Below are 25,339 nucleotides of genomic sequence, written 5' to 3' on the forward strand. Positions count from 1 at the left end.
TTTGCAGTCAAGGAGATCAACGAAGACCCTCACATCTTACCCAATATCACCTTGGGCTTTCACTTATATGACAGCTATACCCATGCAAAGAGCACATACCTTGCCACACTGCTACTTTTATCGATGGTGGAGAAATTTGTTCCCAACTATATATGTGATGTTGAAAATAATCTGGCTGGGGTCATTGGGGGACTGGATTCTGAAGTCTCCTTTTATGTGGCTACTGTTTTGGATATCTATAAGATTCCACAGGTAGGACACCTATGTACAATACTTCTATTAGTTTGCATAGAGGAAGAGGCAGGATCCTCAGCATCATTTCAGGGTGAAGATGAAATTGGAAGGAGAACCATGTACACCACCTTGAGACCCTTAGAAAATAAAGGTGGTACATAATTACAATATAAACAAAATAAACCTGAATAAGCGGAAAGGGTGCTATACCAGAAAAAATACACGTCACTCCCTCCTATATTACAAACAAATGTAGAACACTGATATACCAAAGACCACTGATTGGATACCTCACCAGCTGTTTTTAGTTATGTAGCAATTTCTGCTTAGTGAGGAAGGTTTCCGAATTGAGTTGCTGGGCAAAATGGGAAATTGCTTTAAATTCTGACATAGTCAGATAAGATCCTGCCAAATTTTGCAATAACATAAAATTCAATTGCTTCTTTTTAAATAATAATAAGAAGAAGAACAATTTATTATTTCTACCCCGCCAATCTGTCTGTGTTTTCCCCAGCCACTCTGGGTAGCTTACAACAAAATATTAAAATACAATAGTCCGTCAAACATCAAAAGCTTCCCTAAAGAGTAAAATAGACACAATGACAATGCCCTGCTCTAGTCATCAAAGTGTTCGCAATATTTATAAATAAAATAAAACAGACACAGTGTCCCTCTCCAGTCATCAAATCAAAGGTTTAAAAACCACAAATGGGAGATGATCCCAGTTTTCATCCCATCTGCATGTGTGTCTTTTGTATATCTGAGAATGAAGCACACAAATCCCGAAACATTGGCAAAGGGCATATTTGAAAGAGCTCTACTTTGTCTCTTTCCCCCCTCTATTTTCTTTTTAGCTCATTTATGGCTCGCCTCCAGTGATGAATGAGAAAAGCCCAGGGCTTCCCTTCTACCAGATGGCAGCCCCAGAAGCTCTTCAGTATGAGGGAATTCTCTCTTTGCTTCTACATTTCAGGTGGATGTGGATTGGAGTCATTGTAACAGACAATGATAATGGAGAAAGATTTGTGCAAACTATTTCCCCAATCTTTATGGAAAGTGGTGTCTGCTTTGCATTCATAGAAAGAATCCTCGATTTCACTTTTATTTCTGAAACGTATGGCATGCTAGAAAAGGCAGCCAATATAAAAGATATAATTTTTAGCAGCAAAGCTAATGCAGTGGTGACATCTGGAGAGTCTTATTCCATGGCAAATTATAGATGGCTTCCATACCTATCAAAACATGATGAATTGACCAACAATGTAAAAAGTAAAGTATGGATAATAACATCCCAGGTTGATTTCACTTCATTTGTCTTTCAAAGGAACTGGGATTCAGAAATATTCCATGGCGCTATAGCCTTTGAAATTCACTTCAGAAACCTACCAGGATTTCATCAGTATGTTGTGCACAGAAACCCTTCCACCACAGAAGGGGACGGTTTTATCAGGGACTTCTGGCAACAGGCCTTTGGATGTGTATTCCCAGATATCACTTCAGACAAGGTGGAAGGAAATATTTGCACAGGAGAAGAGAAGCTGGAGAACCTTCCTGGATCATTTTTTGAAATGAGCATGACAGGCCACAGTTATAGCATCCACAGTGCTGTGTACGCCATGGCCCATGCTTTACATGCTATGTCCACATCCAGACTCAGGCATAGAGGAATGGTGTACGGAGGGAGAGGGAAGAATCCGAATCCACAGTTTTGGCAGGTAAAGGTTGTATATCCTCAACAGAGAAAAATCTGTTGCGTCCTCATAATCAGAGTTGTGCCCAACATTGGGGGGGAGGTGAGTCAAAGACGTAACAGTTGACCTATCTCCCCCCGCCCCCCCACAACGTCCTACCTTAATGAAAGGGATGCACTAGTGCGAAGATGCTTCATTCTGGGTAGTTGGGGAGGTGCATTTGTGATCAAAGCGCATGCCTGGGTAGAGCTAGGCTTGGCACGATTCTTGCCACTGGCCCCTCCTGCCCCAGAGCCCCTAGGAGTCTGGCCCTTCCTGCGTTTCTTCTGCAGGTGGCCTTTCCCACACTTCCAGCAATTTCACTGCATTTTGTGATTAGTGCAAATGACACGGTCTGTCTGAGAGCAAGCGTGAGAATCAGATATAGTCCTATCTCTATGTATTATGTGATGTACTTTCACTTTTGCCTGTTCTCTCTCGGAGCTGGATGAGAGAGAGCACCATGATTCCTTGTCTGTGTAATATAGTGTAAATAAACATGTCACTGGAGCATGCTGGAGAAGAAGGGAATGCCTTTTACAGAGCTATGCTCGCCGGACGACGCTTGGAGAAACCCGGGAGGGGATGGTGGTTGCTGATAGCCCAGAAAACTCTCTCTACAGTCTTCCCTCTGGCACATCCTTTTGATGGTTTGATATTGGAAATGTTATATGGCACTGGGCACCCACCCCCCATTCTGCTGAATATGCATGGGTTCACAAAATACTGTCACCTTAGTCTTTCCTCTCAGAGTTCAAACATTTGGGCAGAGTCCAGAAATGAATCTCTAATTCTGCTGACAGAGGAGAAGGCACTGATTTGGTGTTATGCCAGATGATTAGCCACATATTGTGCTGCTTGCAAATCTGGACTATGTTATGGCAATATACCCCAAGAGGAAAGGGAAATGATGGTCGTGGACATTGCCCTGTATTTGAGGAGAAAGCATTTGTAGGAGTAATTTTTTGCAGCCCAATGAGATGCCACTGCATTCACAAATAGGAAGCAGTGGTCATAGTCAATAGAGAGGTTTAGCATTCTCTCTAGGGCCATATCCACCAAATCCTTCCTCAGAGCAGGTGGCTGCACAACATGGAGTCTCATGGAGAGGGAGAAAGGAAAAGATGGAAAAGGGAGTGTGGGGAAGAAGAGCTGTAAGAAAGAGTGTGTGAGAGAGGCAGGTTTGTGAAAGAAAATGGGTTGGCTTTCTCCATGCTTGGACCTGACTCCACTCAGTTGCCTAAATCACCACCCACCTTTTGCTGCATTCTCTGCACACGGGAAAAATGTTGCTCAGCCTTGTATTAGACTGTAGCCTTTTCTAAACACCTGTCTTTTCTGTTTTCAATCTAGCTCCATCACTTTCTGAGAAGTATCTCATTTAACAATACTGCAGGAGATGTGGTCTTCATCAACCAGAATGGAGAGGCAGCATCTAGCTTGGATATTGTCAATTGGATTATATTCACCAACCAAAGTTTGTACAGAGTGAGAGTTGGGAGGATAGATCCACAAGCTCCTCCAGACCAAAAATTAACCCTTGATGAAGATGCCATAACATGGCACAGTTGGTTTAATCAGGTAGAGTTACATTGTTATCTAATTCCGAAGAGATTCAATATAGCTTAGGCAACAATAATCCACCTGCCTGTCTAATCACTGGCTTTTGAACTGCAAGTTACTGATTAGAGGATGGCCAAAGCAGGTTCACCAACTTGAATCAAATATTGAGGGGGCAGGTAAGCCCCACCACTGCTTCTATCAGGGCCGTCTTAAGCATATCGGGCGCCCTGGTGCCGTGGTGCGACGATCCCACCGGCGGCCCCCCCGCCCTGTTTCACAGTGGGGGGGCTGGCGGGCGCCGCACACCACGCGGCACCCCACACCACCCAGCCTTGCCCTAGGGCCAGCCCTGGCTTCTATGTACTTTATGCCTCTAGCGTGTCTGCCCCCTCTTCCTTCCCTATGTGCCCCATGTGGGATCCAGAAACACTCTGGAGAAAAGCTTTGATCAGGGCCATCTTAGGCGCCCCTGGCGCCGTGGTGTGACAGATCACTCCGGCGCCACCCCCCCCGCCCCATTTTGCTGCACGGCGGGCGGGCAAGCACAGCGCGGGTGCCATGGGCGCAGCTCTTTATAAATATTAAATACTGATTTTGACCTGAGTGGATAACGATGTATGAATGGATAAGCCTCATGAATTGCCTTTCTTGCGAGAAAAGTGGAGAAATGAAGTGGTTGGGGAAAGGAGGAAAAAAGTGAAAACAGACAGCAGCAGATGCAGGAGACCACTAGTCTTCTATGTGGGCCAGTGGAAGAGGTGGAAGCAGAAGAAGTGGTCGAGATAGAGAACGTGAAGGAAAGGAGGCTGAGAGGATAGGTGTGAAGAGCAAGAGACAGAGCATTAGGAATAGATGCATCAGTCTTCAAAAAAGAGTTATCTCAAAATATGTATTCCAAAGTATATTTCCCCCTTAAAATTATCAGTGTCTCAAATCTCTTGGATAGCTTCATTCCAATTCATGTATTTGTCCAGATTTTTTTTTTTTTGTATGAAAACTCATAAAGAACTTATTCCTCAAAAATCCCTTATTTGGAACTTTAAGAAACTCTTCCCCAGACGACATCTGATGGGCCCAAGAATAGGTGTAGCTACCAGCACCAAATCAGTTCTAGAGTTGTCTACCTACTGGACAACATACTAAGAAGTAACAATTATAACAAAATTAACAGGGACACTAGAGAAACTTCAAAGTGTGCCTGCACATACCAGAGCAATAGAGGAGATATCACATCACTTCAAACATTACTACTACTAAAAAGAAAAGTAGCAATTGCTCTTGGTAGAGGCATTCCGTATCAGTTTAGAAACATAGAGTGGAGCCAAAGAACCTGAAACATTCTGAACTCATTATTCTCTCAAAATATGTATTCCAAAGTATATTTTCCCCTTAACATGCTCAGCTTCAAATATCTTGGATAGCTTCATTCCAATTCATGTATTTGTCCAGAATTTTTATTATATATTTGTATGAGAACTCATGAAGAACACATTCTTCAAAAATCCCTTATTTGGAACTATAAGGAACTCTTCTCCAGAAAGCATCTGATGGGCCCAAGAATAGGTGTAGCCACCAACACCAAATCAATTCTAGGGATGTCTACCTAGTGGACAACATACTAAGAAGTAACAATTATAACAAGATTACAAGATTAACAGGGACACTAGAGTAACTTCAAAGTGTGCCTGCACATCCCAGAACAATAGAGGAGATATCACATCATGTCAAACATTACTACTACTATAAAGAAAAGTAGCAATTGTTCTTGGTATAGGCATTCTGTGTCATTTTAGAAACATAGAGTGGAGCCTAAGAACCCGAAATATTCTGAACTCATTAGTGTCTTGATGATTCTTCTGCTCTTCCATTTATGGATAACCATTCTACAAATTGCTGAAATGCTGACCCAGCATATTAATATAGAGAGGGGCCCAGGAACATGAAGATTTCCAAACTCATTGTCCTCTTGCTGATCCTTCTGCTCTTTCATTTACGGAATAGACTCGGCCTCTTTCTGTCTGTACTGAGAGATGTCTTCCAGGATCCAGCAAGAAAGTGAAGGAGGGACAGCCACCTTGCTGCTACGATTGCATCCCATGTCCAGAGGGGAAGATTGCAAACCAGGATGGTAAGGAACAGGATTCGATTAAATGGATCCATTGATTGAAAGATGTAAGGATGGCTGAGGTTAAGTTTCAGAAAAAGAGATAAGCTATTGTGTGTGTGTCCCTGCCTCTTGCTGGTCATTGTCCTTTAGATATTGGTGGTAGTAGTAGTAGTAGTAGTAGTAGTATTAATAATAATAATTCATATGCTTCCCATCTGACTGACTTTCCCCAACTAATCTGAGAAGCTTTGAATAAATTAAAACATCAACGACAGTATAACTTCACAGTATAGCTTCGCTATATAGGGCTGCCTTCAGGGGTCTTCTAAAAATCAGGTTGTTGTTTATTTCCTTGACATCTGATGGGGGTACATTCCCCAACCAAGAAAGCCCTGTGGCTAGTTCCCTGTAACCTCACTTCTCGCAATGGGAGAACTGACAAAAGGCCCTCAGAGCTTGCTCTCAGTGTACAATGGGGGTATACAGTGTCAATATTTAGAGAATAAGTTGGAATATGTTAATCAAATAAGAATAACCATGCATTGAGAAAAGCCAGGTGGCATATGGTTCAAATAACATCCAGAGGGGCCCTTGTCACGCCTTCTGACTTACAAAAGCTGCACTAAAGCTAGTGCAATGATACATGCAAATATCATGAGGAGGTATGGCCCAAGCTGTGTCAATTATAGGACCACATCGCTCTCAACGACATGAGAGAGTACTGCACATACATTTTATTTGAGCTGAGCTCTTTTCTTCTCAGACAGAAAATAAACCTTTCACAAAGCTGGTGTGAAAGGAACTAAGGTCCAAATCGTTATTTTTTCCAGATATGAATGACTGTAAGAAATGCCCAGACAAACACTATCCAAGCAAGAACCGGGATGCATGTCTACCCAAGGATATCAGCTTCTTGTCTTATGAAGAACCATTGGGCATCAGTTTAGCCTGTTTCTCTCTTTCCCTTTCCTTGATCACAGCTCTGGTACTTGGTATATTTATAAAACATCACGATACACCCATTGTCATTGCAAACAACCGAAACCTCACCTACGCTCTCCTCATCTCTCTTCTGCTCTGCTTCCTTTGTGCATTGCTCTTCATTGGCCAACCAGAGAAGGTGACCTGCCTCCTCCGACAAACAGCTTTTGGTATCATCTTCTCAACTGCTGTTTCTTGTGTCCTGGCAAAAACTTTAACTGTGGTTTTGGCCTTCATGGCTACAAAACCAGAATCCAGGATGAGGAAATGGGTGGGGAAAGGACTAGGCCACTCCATTCTCCTTTCCTGCTCCATAGTTCAAGCAGGGATATGTACTGTGTGGCTGGCCACCTCTCCCCCATACCCAGATGTAGACATGCACTCAGTGACAGAAGAAATTATACTAGAATGTAATGAGGGGTCTGTGGCCATGTTTTACTGTGTCCTCATCTACATGAGCTGCCTGGCAACTGTAAGTTTTGCTGTGGCTTTTCTCGCTAGGAAGCTTCCAGACAGTTTCAACGAAGCCAAGTTCATCACCTTCAGCATGTTGGTTTTCTGCAGTGTTTGGCTATCCTTTATTCCTTCCTACCTGAGCACCAAGGGAAAATATATGGTAGCTGTGGAGATCTTCTCCATCTTAGCTTCCGGTGTTGGGCTGCTGGTTTGCATCTTTTCCCCCAAATGTTATATAATCCTTCTGAGGCCTGAGCTGAACAATAGGGAACAGCTAATAAGGAAGAAAAATTAAAGAAATAATACCCTGCCCTTTGCTGTATTTTTGGTTTTTCTCTGTGTGTACAGTGGAATATTTTGAAATGCATGTTCAGTTGCTGCCTTATATAAATCTTTCTATGCTCCAAATTTCCATTACTGAAAATTCATTTATAAAATCCACTCATTTCCTTTGAAGAAAACCATCATATGGAGATAAATTTTTAAAAGGAATACAAGCAACATATTCAGAACAGAAAGCGAAATTAATTGTAAATCAGGTGATAACGAATGAATGTAAAATACAAAAAGGAACTAGGCAAGGATGTCCGTTATCACCACTGTTGTTCATTTTGGTTCTGGAAGTACTTGCAAGGAATATAAGATCAGATGAAGAGATAATAGGTAGAAAAACTGGCAAAAATGAATTTAAACTTAAAAAATTTGCTGATGATACAGTATTTATGGTAGAAGATCCAAAGAAATCTCTCCCTAAGGTAATAGAAAAAAATCAAATATTTGGGTAGTTAGCAGGATTGAAATTAAACAAAAATAAAACTAAATTATTAGTAAAAAAGAGAGAGAGGAAAGAATTAGAGGAAAGCATTGAAATAGAAATCCATAAAAAGTCAAATACTTAGGAATTTGGCTAACAACAAACAATATAAATGTGTATAAAGATGAAGATTATGAAAAAGTGTGGTTAGAGATAAAAAGAAATTTAGAAATATGGAGCAGAATGAACCTTTCCCTACTAGGAAGAATTGTGGTGATTAAAATGAATGTGCTACCAAAAATGCTCTCTCTTTTCCAGACACTCCCAATAATGGTTAAGGATGATGGCCTCAAAAGATGGCAAAGAGAAATTTTTAAGTTTGTCTGGGAGGGCAAAAGGCCAAGGATTAAACATAAAATACTTACAGATATGAAAGAAAGAGGAGGCTTCGCCCTCCCAGACCTTAAATTGTACTATGAGGCTGCATGTCTAGTATGCATCAGGGACTGGATAAAATTGGAAAAGGAGGAAGCTTTAGATCTGGAAGGTCATTATAACAGATATGGGTGGCATGCATATCTTTGGTATGGGAAAGGAAAGGTATATAAAGGATTTTTAAAATAATCGCATAATTAGGAGATCATTAATGAGGGTGTGGGAAAGATATAGAGACCTAATAAAGCAAGACATTAATCTTTCCTATCAAATCCACTCTGGAGAAATTTGTAAATGGGGGTTAACATCTGATGCTCTGAAAAAGCCAATTTCTATGTTGAGACTCCAAGAATCACAGAAATGTAGAGTTGGAAAATACCCCAGAGGTTTTATAGTCCAATGGCCTGGAAAGCAGGAATCCTTTGCCCAATGTGGAGCTTGAACCCATGAGCTTGAGATGAAGAGTCCCATCTCTACTGGTGTTGTGAAACCAGAACCTGCTCCTGGGAATCCTAACAGGGTTAATCAACTTATGAGTGAGGGAATCAACATTTTGCCCCCAAACCACATAATAACCCTGGTGGGCTTCCATTTCTGAATTATCTCTGAGATGGTTATAATGTACAACTGAGAGAACTGAAAGTGTTTTCTCCACGTGACAATGGAAATTTACATGGAAATTTACATTTGGTGTGAGCTGCCATGAACACACAAGTAACTTTGCCACTTCATATTTCCTCCTTGATAAGAGATGATGCTGTGAAGATCTTATGGTGAAGATGGGACATGTTCAGCAAATGTTTGATGAGCAGATAAAAGTGATTAGATCTAACGATGCTGAATAGAGAATGCAACTAAAGCAGAGCTTAATGAGATAGAAAGCAGAATCAAAGAGGACAGAGAGACTGCACGTTGCATGTATATGTCCATAATAGACCTCAGCTTTCTAGATGCCAAGCTTAACCTCCGAATTATTCCTTCTATACAGCTCTTAATGGCACAAAGCCAATGCTTTCTCCCAATTTCAACCCTAAACCAAAGCCTAGGTTGCCAACTGGTACTCACTTATCTGGGAGTAAGCCCCATAAACCTTAAAACAAATATTTATGAGTAGATATCTATATCAATTTACAGCAAGCTAAAATGCTTATTAATGAGTGTGTATACGGTAGGATTATTCTCCCCTTGAAGAACATCCAAATATTCAAGTAGAGACAGGAAGTAGGGATGGGAAGCCTATAGCCCTCCAGATATTGCTTGACTACAGCCCTCATCATTGCTGACCATTTTCCATACTGGCTTGGATTGGAGGTTTTGGAATCCATCAACATCTGGAGTGGCACACACACCCCAACCCCTGCCCTAGTGGAAGTGAATCAGAATACATAATTAAGAAATAAAAATGCTGAAGTTTGCAGAAGAAGCCAGAGACATCAGCGTTGCTGAATGAAGTTGGACACTGAATTAAAATCTACCAAAAGCATAGCTGCCAAGTTATCCCTTTTTTAAAGGGATTTTCCCTTATGCTGAATAGGCTTCCTCGCGAGAAAAGGGAAAACTTGGCAGCTATGACCAAAAGGCTGAAACATCAGGCTCAGCAATTCTGGGAATCCTGACCACCCTCACCTGGGTTTGGATGAAGTGTGGGGTCTGAGAGATTTCAAGAATCCTCTCTCTCCCTAAGGTGCTAGCTCACAGAGGCTGAAGGAATCAAGAGAGATTTTTCACAAGGCTCTGTAAAAGGAGCCATACAGAAGGGCAGGGGGCACCAACTCAACCTTTTCAGAATTAGAGGGGCATTTACCCCTAGGCGTGTGGGGAAACATGCATTCCCAGGCCACTGGGGAAGGAGGCTGAGAGCAAGGGGACACAACTGCCATCCCCCAGAACAGCAATGAGCGGCCATTGCACTCATGTCACATGGCTGGTGTGAATCCAGGTTCACTCAGCCAACTTCCAGGACGCTGGCTACACCATGCTACATTTTGGAGTCTCCATTGACTACAAGGTCTTCTATTATGAGCTTCTAAGTTCTCATTTCACCCATGCACCGCTGGTCTAATGGAAGGGAAATTAAAATAACAGTTCTGAATATTTTCTTCAGCATTTTTCTTCTGCAATTCCATAGGGAATCCCGATCACTAGATGAATAACTACACGCCTGCTTCGTTATTAACAGGGCTATAATTAATCTGCTATTCCTCAAAAATCCCTGTGTATTTTCTCTGGCCACTGGCAACATAACACAAAGGATACTACAACTTATCCTGAATAATTTAAATAGGGTCTGGGATCAGCAAGTCTGATTCTGGATACTCCCGGATTGTGTCGTCTCAGGAAATTAATCTACAATTTAAAGGAGATGATCTTTATCTTAGATAAACCTATTCTAGTATTGCCAAGAAAAATCATACTTTCTGCATAAAACAAACAGTTGCCCTTGGATTAAGGATGGTGGTTTTACTGTTCTTGCTGCTGGAACTGATTTCTTACAATGTATGTGAGGCTCACATAGCAAAATGCAGGCTCCAAGGTCCACACCGTCCACTTCACACGTATCATCAGCCAGGAGAGTTTCTCATTGGTGGCATTGTTTCCCACGGTGGCTTCATCTCCTCTCCAGCAACATTGACTGAGGAACCCCCACCAGCGCTGCCTGAAGAGCTTGTGTAAGAACTAAGTCACTCATTCATTACATCAAAGGAATGATCAAACCTAGAGTTGCAGCTTCAGAATAATGGCTGAGGCTGCAAACGTTTCCCCTTTTAGCTGGGGAAATCCACTTTAGATTTGAATAAAACTTACGCTGGTGCAAGGAAAAAAAGAGAGGAAGGAATCTCTTGTGAATTAAGAGAATACAGGAGAAATTCCCATGTCTGGATAGAGAAATGAATATAAATGTATTGAAATATATCCATGTTTGTGTTTCTGGGAGAGCCCTTTGGAACAGCCCATTTTGATAGACTTTATCTAAACTACTAGAAAGTTAGCAAGAATGAATTTTTAAAAACCTGTTGTGAAGCTGATATGTTCTTATGGCTTCATTTTTTGATTTTAGGCTAAGGTTTGTTTCAGCACTGAAAGGTACTTACTGTATTATAAAATATAGATTTTAGTGAATTCCAATGACCATCACTGACTCATGAAAACGGGGTCACTGCAGAGGGAGACCAGAGAGACCAAAGACTTTGTAAGTGTCAGAAAAAGACCTCAGACATATATAAGGAAAGATCTCCCATGAGCCCCACATTTGCAACCCGTGCTCTAGATATTATTTTTCTTAAAAGTTTGGAAAAGTGGAGCAAAAGTAACAACTTGAATTTCAATAGGGACAAATGCACAAATCTAAAATGAGGGACACTTGGCTTCCCAGTAGTACACGTGGAAAGGTTCAAGGGGTCTGCATCAGCAGAAGTATAGTGTCCTGATCAAAGGAAGTAATAGTACTGCTCTATTCTGCCTTGGTCACCTGAAGTATTGGGTCCAGTTCTGATCACCACAATTCAAGAAGGATATTGGCAAGTTGGAACATGCGCAGAGGAGGGCAACAAAGATGGTCTGGAAACCAAGCCTTATACGGACTGGTTGAGGGAGTTTGCTATGTTTAGCTATGATGAAACTGAGGGGAGGTATGATGGCCATTTTCAAATATCTCAAGGGCTGTCACCAGGAAGATGGAACATGCTTGTTTTCTTTTGTTCCAGAGGTTAGGACACACATTAGCTTCCTCAAGTTACAAGATAGAAGGTTTCAACTAAATATCAGAGAGAACCTATAGATAAGAGCTATTCAATAGTAGAACAGACTTAGACTTAACCCTACTGAACTAAATAGGATTACCTACTGTGTTGGTGTGTAAAAGGATAAATCTTTTGAAGTTCCTGCTGATACCGTTTTCAACTCTCATTCTAGGGTGGTGCCTAAGGGTTACCAGCACATCGTGGCCTTGGCATTTGCAGTCAAGGAGATCAACGAAGACCCTCACATCTTACCCAATACCACCTTGGGCTTCCACTTATATGACAGCTATATCAATGCAAGGAGCACATATCTTGCCACACTGCTGCTTTTATCCATGGTGAAGAAATTTGTCCCTAATTATATATGTGATGTTGAAAATAATTTGACTGGGGTCATTGGTGGACTTGATTCTGAAATCTCCTTTTATGTGGCAACCGTTTTGGATATCTTTAAGATTCCGCAGGTAGGACACCTATGTACAATACCTCTATTATTTTCCATAGAGAAAGAGGAAGGTTCCTCAGCATCAGTTCAGGGTGAAGATGAAATTGGAAGGAGAACCATGTACACCACCTTGAGACCCTTGATAAATAAAGGTGGTACATAATTGTAATATAAGCAAACAGACAGACAGACAGACAAACCTGAAGAAAGGGGAAGGTTGCAATACCTGAACAAAATACTGTATGTAACTCTCCCCTGTCTTAGACACACATTTAGATCACTTATATACCAAAGGCCACTGATGGGAGAGTGGGCTTCTCTCTCACCGGCAGTTTTTGCTTATGCATCAGTTTCTGCTTAATTAGGAGGGTATCTGAATTGAGCTGCTGAGGAAAAGGGGGAATTGCTTACAGGATAAAAGCAGTAAGAATTTAGGTGCCAGTGGAAGATTTAGTGAGGAGGGCATGTCAAATAACCTGCTGGGGAAGTGGGGGAATTGCTTACAGCTAAAAAAGCTGACAGGCAGGAGCCAGTACAATAACTATTCCTTTTTAGCACACCCGACATAATTAAAGACACAGAGAAGTTATGGCAAATTAAAATTCAGTTCTGCAGAAGAACAGTAAGAGTAGTTAGCAGCTGATTCACAAATGAAATAAATGTTCATAAATAATGTTTGAGAAGAATCAGCTTTGCTGTGTGATGGGGCATGTGCATCATGAAGAAAAAAGACGAAGCTGCAGAGAAGAACTGTGTATCTGACCCAAGTTGCAATTCTGACAAAGCCAGATAATGTCTAGGTAATCTGCTGTTTGGGGAATGGTATGTTCCCCCATTCAGTTTTATCCATTGTACAAGAGTCTGCCAAATTTTGCAATGACATAAAAAATGATTGTTTGTTTTTAAGTGAAGTAGACTCAATGCCCATCTCCAGTTATCAAAGTCTTAAGAAGATTCAAAAAATAATATAAAACAGACACAGTCCCCTCTCTAGTCAACAAATCAAAGGTTTAAAAACCAGAAATGGTAGATAATCCCAGTTCCCACCCATCTGCATGTTTGTCTTTCATAGAACTGAGAGAGAGGCACACAAACCGGAACATTGGCAAAAGGACATATTTGACTAACACAGTTCAACACATCATAATGTATATGAATACTTTGAAAGAATTCTACTTTGTCTCTTCTCTTCCCCCATTTTCTTTTTAGCTCATTTATGGCTCTGCTCCAGTGATGAATGAGAAAAGCCCAGGGCTTCCCTTCTACCAGTTGGCAGCCCCAGAAGCCCTTCAGTATGAGGGAATTCTCTCTTTGCTTCTGCATTTCAAGTGGACATGGATTGGAGTCATTGCAATGGACAATGACAACGGAGAAAGATTTGTGCAAACTATTTCCCCAATATTTACCAAGAGTGGTGTCTGCTTTGCATTCCTAGAAAGAATACCCAATTTAAGTTTTATTTCTGAAATTAATGGCATTCTACAACAGGGGGAAAGTATAAACCATCAAATTTTTAGCAGCACAGCTAATGCAGTAGTTGCCTATGGAGAATCTTATTCCATGGCAACTTTTAGATGGCTTCCATACCTATCAGAACTTGATGCCATGACATACAATATAAAAAGTAAAGTATGGATAACAACAGCCCATGTTGAGTTCACTTCATTTGTCATTCAAAAGAACTGGGATTCAGGAATATTCAATGGTGCTATATCCTTTGAAATTCACTTCAGAAACCCACCAGGATTTCATCAGTATGTTCTGCACAGAAACCCTTCCAGCACAGATGGGGATGGTTTTATCAAGGACTTCTGGCAACAGGCCTTTGGATGTGTATTCCCATATATGACTTCAGAAAAGGTGGAGGGGAATATTTGCACCGGAGAAGAGAAGCTGGAGAGCCTTCCTGGATCATTTTTTGAAATGAGCATGACAGGCCACAGTTACAGCATCCATAATGCTGTCTACGCCATGGCCCATGCTTTACATGCCATGTTCACATCCAGACTCAGACACAGAGGAATGGTGTACGGAGGGAGAGGGAAGAATCTGGATCAACAGTTTTGGCAGGTAATAGGCTGAACATCCTCAAATGGAAGAAACCTGTTATTCTCTCGAAAAGTATGGATTTAGAAAATGTTGTCAGCTTGCTCATTCATCTCAGAAACGAAAAAGCACTTCTATGAGAGAACTTTGGATGCCACTGAGATGCCACTGCATTAAGAGATAAGAAGCAGTGGTAATGGTCAAGAGAGATGTTCAGCATTCTCTCTATCCCATATACACCAAATGCTCCCTCAGAGCCTGTGGTCTCCTGTTGTGTCTCCTGGGACACAGGGAGAGAGGAAAAGAAGTAGGGGGCAGGGGATAGAAAGAAAGGTTGTAAAAGGGGGGAAAGGGAGAAAGAGATGTGGAAGAGAGAAAACTGGTGGTCTCTCCATCCTTGGACCTGACTCCACTAACAGCTGACTTAATCACCACCCACCACTTGCTCTAAGTCCTGCCCACAGGAAAAAGATACCTCAGTCCTGTATTCGAACTGCAGTCTTTTCCAAACAAATGCCATTTCTGTTTTCAATCTAGCTCCATCACTTTCTGAGAAATATATCATTTAACAATACAGCCGGAGATGTGGTCTTCATCAATCAGAATGGAGAGGCAGCCTCTAGCTTGGATATTGTCAATTGGATTATATTCCCCAACCAAAGTTTGCACAGAGTGAGCATTGGGAGGATAGATCCACAGTCTCCTCCAGATCAATTATTCATCATTGATGAAGATGCCATAACATGGCACAGTTGGTTTAATCAGGTAGGACCGCATTATTAGATAATTCCAAAGAGATTCAATCTTGCAAATGGTGATCATTCACCTGCATGTCTATTTACTGTCTTTTAAAGTGCAAGTTACTGTGTAGAACATGACCAATGCATCCAAGTACCAGATTAGGAGCCAAAAGCTTACAGCAAAAAAATGACTCAAGAAGTAAAGGCAAATATTTTATTTCATTATATTTATTAATATTTTATTACAAATTACATTTACAAAAAACTGATTTTTAATCGAGCTAAAGAGGATGCATAGGTAAGCCCCAGGATTTCGTCTTTCTTCCAAGTAAAGTGGAGAAATCAGGTGGTTGAGGAAAGGAGGTATATTAATACCAGAGGAAGAAAGTGAGAACAGACAGCAGCAGGGGCAGGAGACCACTATTCTTCTAAGGCCACAAGTGGAAGAGGTGGAAGCAAGAGAAGTGGTGAAGATTGAGAAAGTGAAGAAGAGAGCTGAGAGGAAAGGTGTGAAGAGCAAGTGAATTAGTATTAGGAGTGGATACACACATCTTTAAAAAAGAGTTATCTCAAAAGATGTATTCAAAAGTATGTATTTTCTTAACGTGCTGAGATTTGTGTTGCAGCATTCCAAGGGGTATCATAGGTCTTCGATAGCTTCATTTCAATTTATGTATTTGTCCAGAATTTATGTTACTCCAAAATTACTACTACTGAAAAAATATAGCTTTTTCACAAATTGCTGGCTCAGCTTAGTAACATAGAGAAGGGCCCAAGAACATGAAGATTTCCATACTCATTATTCTCCTGATGACCCTTCTGCTATTTCATTTATGGAATAGACTCAGCCTCTTTCTGTATGTACTGAGAGATGTCTTCCAGGATCCAGCAAGAAAGTGAAGGAGGGACAGCCACCTTGCTGCTACGATTGCATCCCATGTGCAGAGGGGAAGATTGCAAACCAGGATGGTAGGATAAATTAATAGATTAAATAGCTCCAGTCTCAGCACTAATAATTGAAAGGTGTTGTAAGGACAGCTGAGTACATGTCAAAATAGATAATCTACTGTGTGTGATCCTGCCTCTTTGTGATCATTGCCTTCAGATAGTCTAAATATGCTAATCAAATGAGAGTGACTATGCATTGAGAGTAGGGGACCCAGGTGGCACTGTGGGTTAAACCACCATGCCTAGGGCTTGCTGATCAGAAGGTCAGAGGTTCGTATCCCGGTGACGGGGTGAGCTCCCGTTGCTCGGTCCCAGCTCCTGCCAACCTAGCAGTTCGAAAGCACGTCAAAATGCAAGTAGATAAATAGGAACCGCTACAGCGGGAAGGTGAACGGTGTTTCCATGTGCTGCTCTGGTTCACCAGAAGTGGCTTTGTCATGCTGGCCTGGAAGCTGTATGCCGGCTCCCTCAGCCAATAATGCGAGATGAGCGTGCAACCACAGAGTCGGTCTCGACTGGACCTAATGGTCAGGGGTCCCTTTACCTTTTTATGCATTGAGAGTAACTGGACGGTATGTGGTTCAAATCATAACTAGATGGGGCCTTGCCACCCCTTGTGACTTACACAGGCTACACCCAGGCTAGTGTGAATAAACATTCAGATGTCAATGGCCCTGGCTGTGGCACTTACAGGGCCACATATCTCTGAACCAATTAAATTCAGTAATACCACATTGCAGGGGCCCAGACAGTACTAGATATGTGTTTTGATTTAAAGAGAGCTCTTTTCTTCTCAGACAGAAAGTAAACAGTTCAGCAAGTTGACATGATATGAGCTAATTTCTTTATTTCTCCCCAGATATGAATGACTGTTATCAATGTCCGGACAAAGACTATCCAAGCAAGAATCAGGATGCATGTCTGCCCAAGGATATCAGCTTCTTGTCTTATGAAGAACCATTGGGCATCAGTTTAGCCTGTTTCTCTCTTTCCCTTTCCCTGATCACAGCTCTGGTACTTGGTACATTTATGAAACACCACAACACACCCATTGTCATTGCAAACAACCGAAACCTCACCTACACTCTCCTCATCTCTCTCCTGCTCTGCTTCCTTTGTGCATTGCTGTTTATTGGCCGACCAGAGAAGGTGACCTGCCTCCTCCGACAAACAGCTTTTGGCATAATCTTCTCAACCACTGTTTCTTGTGTCCTGGCAAAAACTTTAACTGTGGTTTTGGCCTTCATGGCTACAAAACCAGAATCCAGGATGAGGAAATGGGTGGGGAAAGGACTAGGCCACTCTATTCTCATTTCCTGCTCCATGGTTCAAGCAGGGATATGTACTGTGTGGCTGGCAACCTCTCCCCCATACCCAGATGTGGACATGAACTCAATGACAGAAGTAATTATACTAGAATGTAATGAGGGGTCTGTGACAATGTTTTATTGTGTCCTCATCTACATAAGCTGCCTGGCCACTGTATGTTTTGCTGTGGCTTTCCTCGCCAAGAAGCTACCAGACAGTTTCAACGAAGCCAAGTTCATCACCTTCAGCATGTTGGTCTTCTGCAGTGTCTGGTTGTCTTTTATTCCTTCCTACCTGAGCACCAAGGGAAAATATATGGTCGCTGTGGAGATCTTCTCCATCTTAGCCTCCAGTGGTGGGTTGCTGGGCTGCATCTTTGCCCCCAAATGTTATATAATCCTTCTGAGGCCTGAGCTGAACAATCGGGAACAGCTAATAAGGAGGAAAAATTAAAGAAATAATAAACCTGTCCTTTGCTGTATTTTCGTTTTTTCTCTGTATGATGGCATATTTGGAAATACATGTTCAGTTGCTGCCTCATATAAATCTTTCTACGCTCCAAATTTCCATAATTGAAAATTTATTTGTAAAATTGACTTATTTCCTTTGAAGAAAACCATCATACCTCTACACATACATTATTCTCTTGTAGCATGGAGATAAATTTTAAAAAGGAATGCAAGCAACATATTCAGAACAGAAAGCGAAATTAATTGTAAATCAGGTGATAACGAATGAATGTAAAATACAAAAAGGAACTAGGCAAGTATGTCCGTTATCACCTCTGTTGTTCATTTTGGTTCTGGAAGTACTTGAAAGGAATATAATATCAGATGAAGAGATAATAGGAAGAAAAACTGGCAAAAAATGAATTTAAACTTAAAGCATTTGCTGATAATTCAGTAATTACAGTAGAAGATCCAAAGAAATCTCTCCCTAAGGTAATAGGAAAAATGCAAAATTTTGGGGAGGTAGCAGGATTTAAATTAAACAAAAATAAAACTAAATTATTAGTAAAAAATTTAAAAGAAGAAGAGAAAAAAAGAATTAGAGGAAATCATTGAAATAGAAATCCATAATAAGTCAAATATTTAGGAATTTGGCTAACAACAAACAATATAAATGTATATAAAGATAATTATGAAAAAGTGTGGTTAGAGATAAAAAGAAATTTAGAACTATGGAGCAGAATGAACCTTTCCCTACTAGGAAGAATTGCGGTGATTAAAATGAATGTGCTACCAAAAATGCTCTCTTTGTTCCAGACACTCCCAATAATGGTTAAAGATGATGGCCTCAAAAGATAGCAAAGAGAAATTTCTAAGTTTGTCTGGGAGGGCAAAAGGCCAAGGATTAAACATAAAAATACTTACAGATATAAAAGAAAGAGGAGGCTTTGCCCTCCCAGACCTTAAATTGTACTATGAGGCTGCATGTCTAGTATGCATCAGGGACTGGATAAAACTGGAAAAGGAGGAGGCTTCAGATCTGATAGGTCATTATAATAGATATGGGTGGCACACATATCTTTGGTATGGGAATGGAAAGGTATATAAAGGATTTTATAATGACATAATTAGCAGATCATTAATGAGGGTGTGGGAAAGATATAGAGACCTAATAGAGCAAGACATAAATCTTTCCTATCAAATACACTCTGGAGAAATTTGTAAACAGGGAGTTAACATCTGATGCTCTGAAAAAGCCAATTTCTATGTTGGGACTCCAAGAATCACAGAACTGTAGAGTTGGAAAATACCCCAGAGGTTTTATAGTCTAATGGCCTGGAAAGCAGGAATCCTTTGCCCAATGTGGAGCTTGAACCCATGACCTTGAGATGAAGTGTCCCATCTCTAGTGATGTTGTGAAACCAGAACCTGCTCCTGGGAATCCGAACAGGGTTAATCAACTTATGAGTGACAGAATCAACATTTTGCCCCCAAACCACATAATAACCCTGGTGGGCTTCCATTTCTGAATTATCTCTGAGATGGTTATAATGTACAACTGGAAGAACTGAAAGTGTTTTCTCCAAGTGACAATGGAAATTTACATTTGGTGTGAGCTACCAAAATACACAAGTATCTTTGCCACTTCATATATTCTCCTTGGGAATGGAATGTGTGTAATTTGATAAGAGATGATACTGTGAAGATCTTATGGTGACATGTAATGAGACTGAATTCTTAATCAGGTCAGAAACATCCAGTATGGCAAGTATGACTTCCGGTAATGGTGCGCTAGGGAACGGATCGCGGAGAGAAGAGCTCCGGCAATCTTGGAGCTCTAAAAGCAGACAAAGTACGTTTTGGAGGGTGTTGGCGCCTAAAAACCCCTCTAAAAGAAAGGTGAGGGTACGGGTCCCTCACTGAAGTTGAGAAAAGCGGCGTGACTTTGGCAGAACTCAGCGGCGGCACCTTCTAATGGTGAAAGTCGCGGAGAGGAGCCGAACGCCAAAAGCTACATAGTGTCTGCTGCAGCGGCGCCCGAGAAACTCCGCTCCCAGCAAGCATCAGAGCTCTTCGACAAGAAACATCGTAACGATACACCGACCGTGAGTGTTACAAATCTGATATAAAGACTTTAAATTTAAGACCGCGGGCGGGAGGTTAAGTCGAAGGAGTCACAAAACGCATCACTGTTTAATTGCGAAAGATCCCTCTGACAGAACAAGAGCTGTTTGCTGAATAACGGGTCACTTTTTAACACGCCGGGGGAAGCCAGAGAGACTGAAAGAGACGGAAAAACCGGGCACAAGAGTAAATATAGAATTTAATTGAACAATTGATCATTATCCCTCATTACAAGATGGAGATCAGGAGGTTTGAAAAGCCATTTTGAAAGGTTCTTTTCTGGCACGAAGGACAAGGAGAAGGAGGAGGAGGGGAAAACAGGGAGGAGGAGGAGGCGACGAGGAGAGAAAGGAGATCAAAGACACAGCAGCTGCAGCTGCCGTATCTACGTGACAAAGGGAAGAAAGCTGCAAGCTGGTAATCTGCCAAGACATCCAAACTTAACAGACTTTTAAAGCCTACAAAAGCAACCCCCCTCCTTTTCTACTTCTTTTTTTTTTCTTGACATGACTGTTATAAGGAAAGAGTGATGAAAGACTGAACACACAGAAGGATACTCCCAGAAAGGGAAAGGAAAGGGGAAAATTAGGACCCTGAGTATCTATCCTCAAAAAACAGAGAAAATAAAATGCCCATAAGAAAATACAAGGAGAACTCAGCTAGTTCCACTGCAATGACAGGGAACCAAGCAAGAAGGCAATCAATGTCAAACCCAAACTCAAATGAAAGCGAGTCTCTGGCAGACATAAAAGAACTGATAATAGAAATGAATAAAACTTTAAACGAAAAATTGGACTCAGTTGAAACTAAAGTGGACTCAGTTGAAATTAAAGTGGGTGAAAACACCAAAATGATAGCAGAGTTGACTGGGCAGATGAAAGAGCTGCATAATAAAAATAAAGAACTAGATAAAGCGGTGAAAGATATAAATGTGAAAATAGGAAAGCAAGAGGAAGCAATAAAAAAGATAGTTGCAAGGAATAAAGACTTGAGAACAGTAAAGGAGAAAGAAGATGAAACGACACAAAGACTGAAAAAGAAGCAAGAGGAACTTGAGGACCAGATTGCTCTCCTCGAGATGAAACAGAAGGAGCTGGTTTTAAGGATGAGGGGCGTCCCGGAGTCGGCAAGAGAGCAAATAGAAGAAAAAATGATTAAAGGATTGGCAACATGGTTGCAAGTGAGAGAAGAGGACTTGATGCTTGACATAGACAAGATTTATAGAGTAAGAACGGACAGAACAAAAAACTTCAAGGGACCGGGAGATGTGATGATATTTTTGAACTCAATGCTCCTCAAAGATAAAATTTTACAGAAGAAGAAGGATGAGAATCTGACGATAGAAGGAAGAACAGTAGCCATTTTCAAAGAAATACCGAGGAGATTTAGGCTTAAGAGGCAAGGCTACAAAGCAGTGACAGAGGCCCTAAGTAAAAATGGAATATGGTACATATGGGAGTATCCTGAAGGACTGACTTTTACTTTCAAAGGCAGGAAAAGGACCTATAGATCGGTGGAGGAGGCGGAAAGATTTTGCAACAGAAACAAAAAGGAACTGTTTAAAGAATTGGAGGAAGACAAGGAAGATGAAGACCTGCAAGCTGGTGGAAGCTCCTGAAGACTGTTGTACATAAAAGAATTTTCTTGTTTATAGGGAGACTGATTCTCTTTCCCTTTCTTTTTTTTTTACAGGGGGAGGGGGGACCTTTCTCCTTTTGGATAAAAATCTTCTTTTCTTGTTTCTTCTTCCTCCCCTCTTCTTTCTTCCTTCCCTCTTGAAAAATAATAAGAGGAGAATATAAGATAAGGAAATTGTAATAAAATATCCCTGCATTCTCCCTGGAAGGGGTTGAGGTAGCGAGAAGTACAGACACACTCTTGTCAACCAGAGCTCTCAAGTGGAGGGGTGGAAAATTTAGATTTTGAAAACATTATATATTTGATTTACTTTCACCCCCCCTTCTTTAATTCTTTAATTTTGGTTTTGAATTTTGTAAATTTTCTCCCTATTTTATTATCATTTAATTGGAACGGAATTTAAATAAAGCAATGGATTTAAATATTATATCTTGGAAAGTGAATGGTTTAAACGACAAATTAAAAAGAAATAAAATAGAACATATAATTAAAAAAGGTAACTGGGACGTTGTATGCTTCCAGGAAACTCATGTATCACAAAATCATGAAAGGGTTTTGATAAATAAGAGAATAGGAAATGAATTCATATCATCAAACAAAAAGAAGAAAAAGGGAGAAATAATTTATGTCAAACAAAGGATTAAGGCAGAGAAGTTATTCCAGGACGAAGAGGGGAGAATGGTTGGGGTGCGTCTGTACTTACCAAAAGGAAATGTATGTATTGTAAATATTTATGCACCTAATGGATGCAAAAAGGAATTTTTTAAGAAACTGGGAAAGAAAATGGGGGATTATATAGCAGATGAAGAAATAGTACTCTTAGGAGACTTTAATGGTGTCATGCAAAGGGAAGTGGATAGAACGGGGAGGGGGAGGGGGAACGGGGGAAGATTGCCAGAAGTTTTTCGAAATTTAGTACATAATTACAACTTAGAAGATGTATGGAGAAAAGAAAATCCAAATGAGAAAAAAATTACTTATTATTCAGGGGCAAAAAAAATCAGCCTCCAGAATTGATACGATATGGCTCTCACCTAAATTGGTACAGATGACGGGGAAAACCGAAATTCTGGCCAAATCAATTACAGACCACAATCCAACAATGGTGAAAATTAAAGGGAAAGATATAAAAAACACTAGGTGGAGAATGGATGAAAGGATATTAAATGATGAAGATTTCATAAAGAAAGTTAAAAAATTATTAAAGGAATTTTATGAGAAAAATATATCGGAAGAAGTAGAGCTAAAGACAGCATGGGATGCGGGTAAAGCCTTTATAAGGGGATTGTATATACAACAAAAAAGTAGAGTAAAAAAAGAAAGGGAAAGAAATATGGAAAAATTACAAAGGGAAATTAAAGAAAAGGAAAGGGAATTGGCAGATAACCCAAAAAATGAGAATTTGAGAATGAGAGTGAAGGTATTACAAAAGGAATTATCCACATTGGTAGGACAAGAAATTGAGAATAAAATAAGATGGATTAAACAAAAAACATTTGAGTGGGGAGACAAAGTAGGAAAATTATTAGCATGGAAATTAAGGGGAAAACAAAAAGAGAGATTAATTACGGAAATAAAATATAAAGGGAAAAAATTGAGAAGGCAAGGGGAAATACAGAAATGCTTTAATCATTATTACAAGAATTTATATGAGGAAAAGATAATAGATAATGGGAAATTAGAGGAATATTTCTCAAAAAGGAGGAAAGATAAAATAACAGAAGAGGAGAGAGAAATGCTAAACAAACCAGTGTCAAAACAAGAGATATATGAAGCCATAAGCAAATTAAAAGTGGGGAAGTCACCAGGGACAGATGGTTTGTCGAGCCGGCATTATAAAGTATTTAGAGAAGAATTAGGAGAAATTTTGCAAAAAGTGATGAATGATATTTTAGAGAAGGGAACCATACCTAGGTCATGGCAAGAAGGATATGTAGTATTAATCCCGAAAGGAGAGCAAGATGAAAGACAGGTAGGGGATTTTAGGCCAATTTCGTTACTTAATGTCGATTATAAAAATTTTACGGACATTTTAGCGACTAGATTGAAAAAAATATTAATTAGGATTATAGGGCAAGATCAGCAAGGATTCCTACCGGAAAGAAAAATGGCAAAGAATGTGAGAGTTGTACTGGATCTATTGGAATATTTGGATTGGTCTCCGGGGAAAAAGGCAGCCTTTGTTTTTCTGGATATAGAAAAAGCCTTTGACTCTCTATCCTGGAAATTTATGAAAAGATCATTAAAAGAAATTGGAATCGAAGATAAATTTATGAGAGGAATTAATTCAATATATAATAATCAAACGGCTAAATTGATTCTAAATGGAGAAGTATTAGAGGATTTTGCAATAAAGAGGGGAACAAGACAGGGCTGCCCCTTATCCCCTTTGTTATTCATATTATCAATAGAATTTTTATTGGTGGATATCAAAAAAGAGGAGAAAATTGAAGGAATTAGAGTAAAAGATGAAAAAATTAAGATAAAAGCTTTTGCTGATGATATGATTGTAATGATAGAAGAACCAAGGGATTCAATTAAAAAATTAGAGGAGATATTAAATTCTTTTGAAGGAATATCAGGATTAAAGATTAATGAAAAAAGACAAAAATGATGTTGAAAAATATGGGACAGATGGATAAGAGCAAATTGCAACAATTTTCAAATTGGGAAATTGTGAACAAATTTAAATATTTAGGTATTACAATTAGTATTAATAATATAGATTTATATGAAAACAATTATGGAAAATTATGGAGGGAAATAAAGAAAGATTTGGAGAGATGGAGGGGCTTAAATCTCTCCTTCTCAGGCAGGATAGCAACAATAAAGATGGCGATTCTACCAAGAATCCTATTTTTGTACCAAATGTTACCCATATTGGGGAAAAGGAAGATTTTTGAGGAATGGAGGAGAGATTTAAGTAAGTTTATATGGTTGGACAAGAAACCAAGGATCCAGTACAAACTACTCACAGATGTAAAAGAAAGAGGGGGGTGGGGGGTCCCAGATCTGAGGCTTTATTACGCATCATCGTGTATGTGCTGGCTCAAAGATTGGCTGACATTAGAGGATGAAGAGCTATTAGAGGTGGAAGGATTTAGAAATGTAGGGGGTTGGCATACATACTTATTAGAAACAGAGAAAGGGAAAAATAAACAGTTTAGCAACCATGTGATTAAAAAATCAATATTTAAGATCTGGCAGGAATTTAAAAATTTAGTGGAACCAAAGGTACCGTGGTGGGCCTCGCCTTTCGAGATGACGGCCCTAGGGAGAAGGTGGAAAAAAGGAAAATGGTTGACGTATCAAGATATTTTGGTGAGTGAGGATGGACAATGGAAGTTAAAACCATATGAAGAAATTAAAAAATATTGCAACAGCTGGTTGCAATATATGCAGATACAAAGCCTTTTCCAGGAACATAAAAAAATAGGATTTACAATTGGAAAGTCAAAATTACAAGAATTATTAATAGAAAATAAGGAGAAATCATTATCAAAAATATACAAATTTCTGTTAGAGTGGGAGCTAAAAGATGAAGTAGTTAAAGAGGTAATGACAAAGTGGGCTCAAGATCTAGGGAGGCCGATTTACACGGCACAATGGGAGAGTATATGGAAAGTTTCGATGCGATTTAC

General features: G+C 40.1%; 2 protein-coding genes across 2 annotated transcripts; both read left to right on the plus strand.

Moving 5' to 3' along the window:
- The first annotated feature begins 5,537 nt into the window (after window positions 1-5,537).
- On the plus strand, window positions 5,538-7,366 carry LOC118095619 (vomeronasal type-2 receptor 26-like). Its single transcript, XM_060281279.1, has 2 exons — window positions 5,538-5,655; window positions 6,465-7,366. Exon 2 carries the CDS (start codon window positions 6,467-6,469, stop codon window positions 7,364-7,366), a length of 900 nt encoding a protein of 299 aa, XP_060137262.1. The 5' UTR covers window positions 5,538-5,655; window positions 6,465-6,466.
- Window positions 7,367-10,711: 3,345 nt separating this feature from the next.
- On the plus strand, window positions 10,712-17,940 carry LOC118095618 (vomeronasal type-2 receptor 26-like). Its single transcript, XM_060281280.1, has 6 exons — window positions 10,712-10,929; window positions 12,173-12,464; window positions 13,655-14,278; window positions 15,029-15,256; window positions 16,074-16,200; window positions 17,039-17,940. Exons 1-6 carry the CDS (start codon window positions 10,712-10,714, stop codon window positions 17,938-17,940), a joined length of 2,391 nt encoding a protein of 796 aa, XP_060137263.1.
- Window positions 17,941-25,339: the final 7,399 nt, after the last annotated feature.

This window comes from Zootoca vivipara, chromosome 13 (assembly GCF_963506605.1).
Source record: "Zootoca vivipara chromosome 13, rZooViv1.1, whole genome shotgun sequence".
Lineage (NCBI taxonomy): Eukaryota > Metazoa > Chordata > Lepidosauria > Squamata > Lacertidae > Zootoca > Zootoca vivipara.